This window comes from Passer montanus, unplaced genomic scaffold (assembly GCF_014805655.1).
Source record: "Passer montanus isolate IOZ18808 unplaced genomic scaffold, ASM1480565v1 scaffold44, whole genome shotgun sequence".
Taxonomy (NCBI): domain Eukaryota; kingdom Metazoa; phylum Chordata; class Aves; order Passeriformes; family Passeridae; genus Passer; species Passer montanus.
Window position 1 is genome coordinate 5,944,570 of NW_024369262.1, and position 11,741 is coordinate 5,956,310.

The window sequence follows — 11,741 nt, forward strand, 5'->3', positions numbered from 1 at the left end:
GGGCAGGTTCAGATTAGAAATTAAGCAGAAATTCCTCCCTGTGAGGGTGTGGAGGGCTTGGCACAGGCTGCTCAGAGAAGCTGGGGCTGTCCCTGGAAGCATCCACAGCCAAGCTGGGATACAGGAAGGTGTTCCTTCCTCACAAATCACCCCACACAGACCTCCAGCACCACCAACAGCACAGGCAGTGCCAGAGGGGGATCAGGAGCCTGCAGACAGCCTGGAACAGCAAGGATTTTCCCCACAGCACATTTGTGCCTCCCTGCCCACAGCTGGGCCAAAACCACAGCAGCACCAACAGCTCCTCAGCATCAATGCTCCTCAGTGCAGCCTCCAGCCACAACCTGCTGGGCTGAAAAGAAATTTTTTTGATTCAGAAGAGGCTCAAAAGGATCTTTCATTACGTTCAGGGCTCTGTGCAGTCACTCTAAGCAGGCACCTTGTCCCAGTGCCAGGCTGGGCACGTTCAACCACTGCTGCCCAGGCTAAAATTGAGGCATTTGTCCAAATTTCCTTTAGCAGATGATTAGTTCTGCTTAAGCATCTCCATAATTTATTGAGACACTGAAAAGTCCAACCAGTGTTAGGAACAAGGAGCTAAACTCTGTGGGCTTCATATGAGGTAAAGCTGAACTCCATCCAAAAATTTGGCTTTCAGCTGATACAAGTGGACTGTCAGGTGACTCTGGGCACCCATGTCACTGCTTATGAAACCAGAGCCCTGATGTACAAACACCAGAAGACATCCAGGTTTTGTTCTATTTTAAACAAGAATTTGATACAAGACACCGTCTCAGAAGCTAGACATTAAATTTAGCAATAATCAACAACAATTTATTAAACAAAACACATGGGCCCAAAGTACTTTCCAAGTGGCATTTTTACAGCAATTTACTTAATTTGCCACTAAAACTTCAGAAAGGAGCACAGCAACTCCATAACAGGTCACTCCAAGGAAAACTGTATCCCAGCAGGACTGGTTGGAAATGCTGATGGAAACTTCTGAACTCGAGACAACACAGGCAGAAAAAAGGAAAAACAAATGGCAGGCTTGGATTTATTATTGAAAGGTGCAAAATGCAACAGAGACCCTCTGAACACTCACTCTGGGTGGTTACTGTCCCCACACACCAATTTTTGGGCACTGATGATCCACACAGCAATTTAAAGTTCATTTTTAACCCTCCAGAGCAGCAGCCAGCTGGCACACCTGAAGGTCTCCATGATCTCCAGGGGCAGGAGAGCCCAGAGTGCACAACCTGTCCCAGCAGGAGTGCCTTTAGCAACAGCATAAACACTCCACAAGATCAATAAGGTCACACAAACCTGCCCTCACAGACCCCTTGGCAGCTGAGTAAATCCTGTGTTTAAATCATCCTTCTTCCCTGAGGGCTGCTCTGCAGCAAAGCCCCTCACCCCAAAAGAGATCTCTCTTTTAGTCCTGTGGGAAAATCACCCATGAATGGAAAGGTTTTTGGCAACTTCTTCCAAAAGATATGCTCCCTTGGACCTGCACCTCGTGTCAAGCTGCCTGTGAATTTTCCTGTATCACCTGACAAAGTGTGGAGCACCAAAAGGAAGCTGGAAGCAAGAGCACCTCTGTTCCATTAACTGACTGCCAGGAGTGACTCCAGGCAAGTTGCTGAACTTGTCTTTGCTGTTGTCTTTGTCTCAGTTTCTCCATCTGTAAACATGATTTAGAAATCTCCTGATGAAAGGGATGACCACCCTGAAAAGTATTTCAACTCAGCTGAGTTTATCTTAGAAAAACAGCCCACAACGCTGTAACTTTTTTATTTGAATTGGCATTTCTCTCCAATTTAACTCAAAAGTCAAGTGCTCCCCAAAGGGACTGCCAAAGTAAGCAGGTTACAACAGAGGTGCCCAAGGTTGCACACCTATTGCACTCTGGGGCCAGACACTGTCCCACAAGTTTCTTGCACTGATATTTCCATTTACACACTTGTGGTTAGGTGCTCATCCAATTTCTTCTGTTCCTAAGCTGTATATAGTTACAGTTTCCTGCTCCAAAATTACCTTTTGTGCTGCCAAACCATTGCAACTGGCAGGCTCTGCAAAGGCAACCCTCTGTAAATTTGCTTTAATGTTTTGCATCAGTTGTGCAGGTGCCAGCTGGCTGAACATGCCCAGCAGCCTGACCAGGACAGCTCTGTCAGGCACAGAGCAATGTGCTCCCTCTGCCCCAGCCTGGGGGCTTGGGACTGTGTGCTCCCAGAGGCTTCTCCCTGAACTGGGAAGGGAAACTCCAAAAAAAAAGGAGATATTACAATTCCTCAGCCTGCACAAGCAAAGAAACCAGTAAAACACAAGAGCAGGGATTGGCTGGTTGTGTAAATATCTAGCACTGGTCAGGGAAGCCTTGCTGGAATCAAGCAATCCTTCAAAAGCAGCAAAGCAAAGGCAGTGAGGCATTGTCCAGTAAAAATGGAGTGGGATCCACACTGTCCTGGGTGCTCCTGGAATGGGAAGGCACAGGCAGAAAGAGCAGACCTCCTGGAATATCAGATAAATGAAGGATACATGGGCAGAAAGAGCAGACCTGGAATATCAGATAAATGAAGGATACATGGGCAGAAAGAGCAGACCTGGAATATCAGATAAATGAAGGATACATGGGCAGAAAGAGCAGACCTGGAATATCAGATAAATGAAGGATACATGGGAGAGTGAAGCCAGACTGCCCAGGCACTGAGAGTCTGATCTGTACATGAGAAGTGCTCAGAGAGCAACAGAGACAATCCCACAGGCACATCCCTCTACTGGAATGCAAATCAGCAACACTTGAAATCAGGCACTGAGAGACTGATCTGTACATGAGAAGTGCCCAGTGCAACAGGGACAATCCCACAGGCACATCCCTCTACTGGAATGCAAATCAGCAACACTTGAAAATAAAGGGAACTTTGGACAAGGAAACACCATCACCATGATCCCAAAAGCCCAGCTCATGGCTCAGTCACAGAGAATCAGGTGTGGGGCAGCCCTGAGACCAACCCTGAGCTCAGGCAGCAGCAACCACGTTAAATCTTGGTTTATCACCACACTGCAGGACTCAGTCTTTACTACAACCAGCACAATTTTCCCTATCCTAACAAAAAAAATTCCAGTATGGAGCCACTGATCTCACCCACAGCCAATTCTCTGGCTACACCGAAAGCAGCAAATCCCATGCAAAGACAAAACAGCAAATATTGTTCTTGCTTTCAACAAAACAGAAAAACAACACACAAGTGAAATCTTGAAATATCTCAGTGAAGACACTTCCATTTTCTGAAAGGACAAGACAGGCAAGGTGCTTAAGGAATTTAGGCACTAAAAGCAAAGGAAAAACCAAAGGGTTTGATACAGATAAACATACAAGAGGTCGTTTAGAAACAGAATGCCAGAGCAACACTTGAAGCCAAACACAGGTATAAAGCTGAACCTTTGGAATATCTTTGGAACTGACAGGGTAAAAAGACTGGAGAACTTTCATTAACTATTTTATTTAACGAAGAACTGTGATTTAACTATTGATCCATACCTCATATGGCTGGCCGGGCCATCCTGAGCGTTGGGAAGCCCCAGGTCTGAGAGGGAGTCAGAGCAGACAGAGGCAGGGGACAGAGACCTCTCCTTCTCCTCCAGCAGGTCCAGCTTCACCAAGGAGCTGGTCTCATCCTCCGAGTTGTCCTCGGACACGGAGCCGATGATGAAGCGCGAGTGAGCGCTCGCGTCCGCGCCCTTGCTGGCTTCAGAAGGCTCCTCCATGGCTCCCCCAAACTGGCCTCTCAGCACTGCCAGGGGCAAAAGAAAGGACAAAACCAAACCTGAGGTGAATATCCAACCCTGCAGGGCAAGGCAAGGTCCACTGATGGGAAGTGCAGTGTTAAAAGGGCAGAGCTGAACTCTGAGTCTGGGATCGAAAATAGTTCTGCTCCAAGCACTGACTTCCCTGCTTGCACAGGACTCTGAGATTCACAAGCTGCAAAACCTCCCACCTCACACAAAGCTGCAGGAGTCACCTAAAGGAAAAAAAACCCACCAAAATAACCCCTCATAGCAGACCCAGAACCTATAGACAAAGGCAGGGGACTCCGAGTATCAAAATTCAGAGGATCAGAGAATCCCTGACTGGTTTGGGTTGGAAGGGACCTTGAATCTCATCTCATCTCATCTGCCCTCCTGTTATGGGCAGGGATGCCTTCCACCAGCCCAGGCTGCTCCTGGCCTTGCACACTTCCAGGGATGGGCCTGTTCCAGTACTCCAGCAGGGAATGAAAGCATTTTCTTAAAAGTCAAAAGAATAATTTCAGTTGAGAAAGCAAAACAAAGAACACCCCACAGCACAAAGGTGGGATGGGGATTAAACATTTGATAGCCCTGCTCTGCCTTTGCTGCACTTATATGACAACTACACCCAGCTGCAAACACATCATTAGGAAATGAGGAGTGCACTAACCTCTTGATAGCCGTGCAATCTGAGCAGTGAGCCACTTCCAAAACGAACTGGAAAAGAAAAGAATTAGGAAGTAAACATTAGGGCTATGATGAAGCATATTCCATGTGTGTTTTCCTGTTTACACCATCAAAACCATTCCAAAAAACGCCACAGGCACGCCTCAGGCTGGCTGGCTTGCTGCAGGCACAGATGAACCCAGGAGCTAAACCTGCAGTGCCCAAGTCCAGCCGTGGCACCTCCTGCTGCTCCATCCTTCTGGAAGCTTCTGAGAGACCAGCCCGTCCCACCCGCCAGAACAACGGGCTGTGCCAGCACCACCAAACCTCTTCTGTCACCTTCTGCACCTGCTGGCTCATTCCAGCTGAATCCCAAGGCGGGAATGCCTCATCAGCCCTGCTAATTACAGCCCGTTATGCCCAAGGATGCAGCAGGAAAACGTGGCCCGTGGTGTCACAGCAATGGGACACGATGGGCCCTTAACGAGGGCCCAGACAAGCATTAATAGCCAGAGCAATCCCTGAACACCACAGTCCTGCTTTCCATCAGGAAAGAGACTGAGAGCTAAGAACTCATCCAACTGGCTCATGCACTTTTGCCATGAATGTACTTGAGTGAATTATTTAGATGAAATCCTGTGTTGACATCACTCCTCCCACAAACTCCACTTGCCCTGTGGCCACAGGCACTTCATTTAGCAGAGGCATCATTAACCATTTTATGCCTGAAAAGCCACAAATATCTGTCTGACATGGACATTAAAAGCATTTTAAAAAATCTTTTTTGAGGGTAGGGATGAGAAGAAGCGGAAGCATGACCAGGAAGTTTCCCTGTCCACCTGTGATGTGCAAACAAAACCATGCAGGGAAGACTCCTTTAGCTGAGGTGCTCAGACAGCACAAATCCAATTTTGTTTGTGCCTACAGAGATGCAGACAGTATTTATGTGGATATTTGTCCTGGCACCAGATCTCTCCTAAGTTTTTTATCCAGACAGATTTACTGTTGGCACAACCAGCAGCGCCAAAGAGGCTGGGATGCAGCCAAACTAACTTCAACCCCACTTCATTGAAGAAAACCTTCCCTAATTTCAATAACTAATACATTAATAAGCAAGTTTCAAGGATTTGGGGTTTTTTTAGAAGCAGAGGAACAGGAAGGGAGGCGTTTCACTCAAATATTCCATCAGAAACCATCCACCCAAGGCCAGGCACTGCCACGCTCACACAACTTCACTCCAACACCTTGTTTGTCCCGTTCAGCTCCCAAAAACCCAGTTGTTCTCCATGAAACCCACCCAGGTCCGTTTCCCAAGGCACTTCCAAGGCCTGGGAGCCAGTCCCACAGCCAGCAGTTCCGCTGGGGTTGTGCAATCAGCCTTGTGCTGCAGTGATAAGCTTGGCTTGTTCTCAGCACACCGAGAGTCCTCGTTCATATTTAAATTAATTTCAGCATTGTCTGAGGCTAAATTACACAGGGACTTTCCCAGAGATCTCCTCAGCAAAGCCTCTGGATTTCAGTGCTGTGAGTGAAGTGCACAAGGCTGTGCGCTGTACGTTGTATATTTCATAGAAATATAAAGGTAAACTTTAGATATATACAACTCTAGAGTGAATTACATATAAATATAGAGGTGTATGACATACACAAAAATACACTTACATTAGCTGTACACATATAGAGGTATATTTCACAAATATACTCATCTATACACATACAGAGGTATCTATACAAACACAGAGGTGTGTTACATATATACAAATAAAGGGGAATGCTACATTTGTAAATAAAGGAGTGTATTTATGCATTTCTGCACATCGTATTGGCTTTCTGAAAACAACTGTCACAGTTCCATTTTTACACAAGCACCTGGAATTCAGCTGAGCACCAAGACAAACTTGTGTGCCACAAACCACTGCACATGTAGTGTTGTCTCAATAATGCTGAACTAGACCCTAAACCCAAAATTATCCAGATCCTCAGCTGTGCACAGCCCCTACCCTCCCTCCTAGCAGCCTGCCCAACAGGTAACCTCTGCAGAGACTGAGGGAAAGCTGCAGTGTGTGGAAGGATGAAGACGGAGAGCTCAGTGCTGGGGGGATGCAGGGCCAGGTGACAGCGCTGAGCCTGCTCAGATGCAGAGCACACCCAGATGTGCCCAGACCCAGCCTGCTGTGCTCCCTGCTCCCAGGGAAATCAGCTCCCAGCAGGTGTCCGGGCATTTAACAGCCAAATCCTGCCACCAGCAGTGAAAACTCTGCAACCCAAACCCAGAAAGTGCCTGTTCCTGTCTGCCTGAGGCACAGCTCCTCCACAGCTCTGCGGCTACCATCAGTCACATCCTTGGCTCGACCCTGAAATGCACTTGTAAGGATACCATACTTTAGAAGTTTTATATCAGCTTCACTTTAAAATCACTTTTAATGCTGTAAAAATATACCCAGGCATGAAACTTGGTGGGAATTAAAGTTTCCCATTTTTCTCTAAACCATCCCATTCCGAAGATAAGTCCACAGCTGAAGAGAACATCAGCATTTCAGTGGGCTCTTTCAAAGAGTCAGAGTAACACTTCTACCACGTTGGTATGGCATATGAAAAGGAAATTACTAAAACTGGTTGTGTTCAAATGCCTCCTGATTAGAGCTGGGGCATCGCTGATCAACGTGAATCACTTTAAAAGTGACAAAATTAATTTGTGCTCTCACCTGGAGAAACACAGAAAACAAGGGAGCAGGAAGGGTAAAACCAAATTAAAAGAGAGTAAAAAGCAGCAGCGTGCTCACCTGTACCAGGGCTGGGGGGGCAGTTCCAGCTCGGGAGAGAAGGAGGCTCCTGCAGCAGAGGGTCCCAGCTCTGAAGAGCCTCGGGGCTCCCTGGCCACGCTGTTTTAACGCCAGCCCCACCTGAGCCTGCCCCACCTGAGCCTGCCTCCTGGTTAATCATTGGGCATTGCCTCATCCCCAAACACAGCCAAAGGGCCAGAGCTGCTGCAGGAAGGCTCCTCACAGCCCCCACAGCGGATGGAGAGTGCCCAAAGGAGGGACAGGGCACGGGGAAGGGGCTGCAGGGCCTCAGAGGAGAGCTGAGGGTTTGTTCAGCTGCAGGAGCCCGAGGGGACTCACCAGGGGCTGCAGCTCCGATTTCTGCTCCCTGTGACCCCGAGGGACAGCTGGAGCTGGGCCAGCACAGGGTTAGGCTGGATGTTAGGAGAGGAACAACTACCTAGAGCTTTCCACCTGTGGATGCAGAATGACAGAATTGTGGAGCATCCTGAGTTGGAAGGGACCAACAGGGATCATCCAGCCCTGCACAACACCCCAAAATCCCACCCTGAGCATCCCTGGAGCTCTGGCAGCCTCGGGGCCGTGCCCTGGGGAGCCTGGGCAGTGCCAGCAGCCTCCAGGGAAGAACTGGTTCCCATTATCCAGCCTAAACCTCTAGAGACCAAAACAAGAGCCTGTATTTACAGCTATCCCGGTTTGCTAAAACACTCGAGACTGTCTGAATCCCACTGTCTTGGAGAGATTTTGGCATCACTTAAACACTTTGCTGAATATTTCCTGCCTGCTAAACTGGAACAGACTCCACTCACGCTTCAGATACTTTCCAACGCAGTACTCCTTCTCATCTTAAACTTCTTCAAGAATATTTAGAACGGAAGGGCAAGCACAACAATTTGGTTTGGTTTGCCAATCTGCTTTTAAAACTTCGCTGGTTTTGAGCATCTCAGGGCTGCTCTCAGCCCCTGAGCAGAACCAGACCCAAACTGCTCCCCTGCATCCCGAAACTCGCGGGGCACAGCAGCAGGATGGATGGAGCAGGGATGCTCCTGAGCAGAACCAGACCCAAACTGTTCCGCACGATCCCCAAACTCTCTGGGAACAGCAGCAGGATGGGATGGAGCAGGGACGCTCCTCGGCGGGTCCCCAGGATCCCCAAACTCCCCGGGCTCAGCAGCACCGATGGAGCAGGGATGCCCGGGCCCAGCCCCGGGGCGCTCGGTGCCGGACGCTCCGCCGCCCACGTGCTGTTCGTTTCAGGGTACGGGGCACCGGCCAGGCCACGCGAGCGACGGGAGCGGCTCAGGGCCGCCCGGAATGGCCCGGGCGGAGCGCGTGGCACCGGGGGGAACCGGGCGGCGGCTCCTGGGGCGGGCAGGGGCGGCTCCGGCCCGGGAGACCCCCGCGCGTCCCGGCTCAGCTCGGCCCGGCGCGATGCGCGTGGCCTGAGCGCCGGGCGGGGCCGCGCCCGGGCTCGAACCCGCGGCCCCCGGGACCGCCGCGACCCCGGGACAGCCGGGACCCCTGGGATCCCCGGGATCCCCGGGACCCCCGGGACAGCGGGGACAGCCGGGACAGCGGGAGCATCGCTCCTGGGAGGGAAGGCCGAGAGGGCTGGGCCTGCTCAGCCTCGACACGAGGTGACCGAAGGGCCCTCGCCAGTGCCCGTCGGTGTCCATGGCGGGGGGCCAAGCTGGACCGGGTTCCTCTCGGTGGCGCCCAGCAACAGCACAAGGGAAACCAGGCAGGAACTGACGCACACGAAGGTGCACCTGAGCACGAGGAAGAGCTTTGCTGTGCAGGTGGTGCTGTGCGGGAGCAGAGCCGGGCAGGGTGTGCAGTGTCCTGAGTGCACACTGCAGCGTGCTCTGCCGTGACCCTCCTGCAGCAGGGACGGGACATCACCTGCACAGCAAAGCAGTTTTTCCTTCATTTGTGTTTTTCCTCTGGTGACCCCCGTGGGTGTGGGAGCAGCGGAGCTGGCGGTGCGTGTGCACGAGGTGCCCGCGTGGCTGGGGACACTGTCCTGTCCCTGCCTTGGCACAGGCAGGAGGCCAGCGCTGATAACAGGTGCTGAGGACACGGCCAGGCAGGGCCAGGCACTGCCAGCGCCTCTCCTGCCCGTCTCTGACCTTCAGCTGCTGGTTCTGCCCGCTGACAATGGTTTAAAGAGCTCCCCCCTCTTCCTTCGTTTCACATATTGTGTTTTATTTGAAGTCTGTGCTGCTACAGGGTTGCTGAAATTGAAATGGAATGAGTAGCACAAGTTTAAATGCCAGTGCTGCTGGATCTGGTGACTGTGCAGGCTGATCCTGCTGCAGGTGCCCAAGGATCTGCACAGAAGTGGGATCCACTGCTCCCAAATACAGATGATTTCCACCAAGGTGGTGGTTAGAAGGTGTGAGACTGCAGGAAACTGCACCTGGTGGGATGGCTGCCCACTGCAGGCAGGAAATACCCAGAAAATGCAATTTGGGGCTTTGGAGTTAATAAAATTACTGGGGGAACAGGCCATATTCTCACATCCACTTGGACTAAAGCTGGAAAATCTGGGCATGGACACTTTTATTTATACCTCTGTAGACATAAGCACACAGCTATAGATGTGTCTTTCACATGAAGAATCCTCCTCTCAGGGAGGATTTCATGGAGGAGCTAAAGAGAAGGGCTTGGTGTTGGTTAATCCTCTCCAGGGCTAAATCCCAAGTGCTGCACAAGTGAGGGGGAGTGCTTGGCTTGCTGAGGGGCTGGTCCCAAATCACTGATAATAACCACATACAGAACTTACCAAACCAGGAGATTACAACAGGTGCTGAGTTCATCCTGGCTGCTGCTGCAGGCCTGCTAAAACCTGCACCTGCACTCTGCCTGTGCGCCCAGCCCAGCGCATCCATCCGCTGCAAACCCTGTCCAAACACTGCTGGGGCAGGGATTGCTTCACTCCCTGAGATCCTGCAGCAGCTCCTCCATTCAAGGGCACACACAGGCATGGGCACGTGGAAAGAGCAAGTTAAAGACATGAACCTTAAAAATCCAGCGGGGATTTGGAGCTTTTTTGGCTATGAAGGTGTGAAGGGTGTGGAGGGGAAGGCATGTGAGGAGAGGCTGAGGGCACGTGGGATGATCAGCTGGAGGAAGTGAGGCTGATCCTTGTGGGCCCCTTCCAACCCAGGAGATTCCATGACATTGAACCAGTGACAGTGGTGCAGTCCCCATCCCTGAGCTGTCCCAGGAATGCCTGGATGTGGCACTCAGAGCTCTGGGCTGGGTGACAAGCCAGGCTGGACTCCATCTGGGAGCTCTTTTCCAACATGATGATCCTGGGATTCAAGTCTGGGCAGGAATAATCTGTGTTTTACTTGTTTCACAGGGTTCAGACACACTTTCCAATGGTTTTCTTTTAAATGTTTGAATCATGACCACATTCTGCTCTGGAGGAGGGGTGGCAAATGCACCTGCCACCCTTTCCCTGTGCTGCTCCAAAACTGGACACACTTATTTACTCTCATTCCACGACTTCCAAGCATGTGCTCTGTGAACTCATGCCACTCTGCTCTCTCAAAAGAAGGAAGTTTAGCCTGAGTTAATAAACTCCCAAACACACAGGGGAAATGTTTTTACCTCTGGTGACGCCAAGTGCTGGTTCCACCTCTCCTGACCAGGCTCTGATGACACCCCCAGGGCAAACACAGGACAGATCAGCCCGGGTGAGGGGTCGGGGACACTGCCAGCCTGGCACCGCTCGTGTCCTGGCAGCCAAGGAACAGAGAGAAAGGTCACATCACTCCTAAAGCCAAACACCAGCCCTCGAGGCTCCACTGGCTCTTGTTTTAAACATAAACACCGTAATTTAAATAATAGCAATGCTTGTGAGAAAGCATTCTGGATTCTCTGCAGCCTCGGCCCGTTGAAATGTCAGCGTTTATTTGGGATTGAACAGAAATATTTCATCCTTCCCTGCTCGGGGACACACGTGTGGTTACCGAGCACTCCGAAGCTCTGCAGGAAAAGGTGATTTCCATCGCCACCGTGTGTCCGAGGCAGAAAACGCCACGAAAACTCCACCCAACAGCGCCGAGAAATCCCGCCGAGAGCAGGGAGAGGCCTGGTAATGCTCCCCCGATCCCTCTGTGTGTGCCCTCTGCGTTTGCTGGGCAGAACTGCCCCAAAACTTCTGTGTTTCACCCGGGGCTCTGCCTGCACTCCTGCACTGGGCTGCAGGGGAGCGGAAATTAACAGCAAATAATTTCAAATAGCAAATGAAAGTGACCTCACCCGCTAAAACCTCCGAGTAGCAGCGTGTGAGCACTGAATTCATTGCAGAGTATCCACCTAGATCTTCCTGAGTGCAGCTGGAGGGACAAAGGGGCTGGGAGCTGAGCTGAGACCCTTTGGAGCTGTTTCACATGTCCCACGGAGCACCTTCAGGGCTGTGCTGAGCTGGAAACCACTGCAGCAGACTTCAGAAAAAAGGACTTTTCTGTCACTGCTCCCCCCAGGAGC

The 11,741-nt window shown here is 50.9% G+C and overlaps 1 protein-coding gene across 7 annotated transcripts in view; it reads right to left on the bottom strand.

The window, feature by feature from the left end:
* ACACA (acetyl-CoA carboxylase alpha) overlaps positions 1-10,976 on the bottom strand; it is a 104,621-nt gene extending 93,645 nt beyond the window's left edge. For 5 of the 7 annotated variants that reach the window (XM_039720826.1, XM_039720824.1, XM_039720825.1 and 2 more), the window contains exons 1-2: positions 4,463-4,509; positions 3,545-3,797 (exon numbers count right to left, since the gene is read on the bottom strand). In XM_039720826.1, coding sequence (XP_039576760.1) covers positions 3,545-3,771 — 227 coding nt within the window. In that variant the 5' untranslated portion in view covers positions 3,772-3,797; positions 4,463-4,509. Of the gene's footprint in view, positions 1-3,544; positions 3,798-4,462; positions 4,510-7,241; positions 7,350-10,859 lie in introns of those variants that run through there. The other 2 variants (XM_039720827.1, XM_039720828.1) reach the window with 2 other exon arrangements.
* Positions 10,977-11,741: the final 765 nt, after the last annotated feature.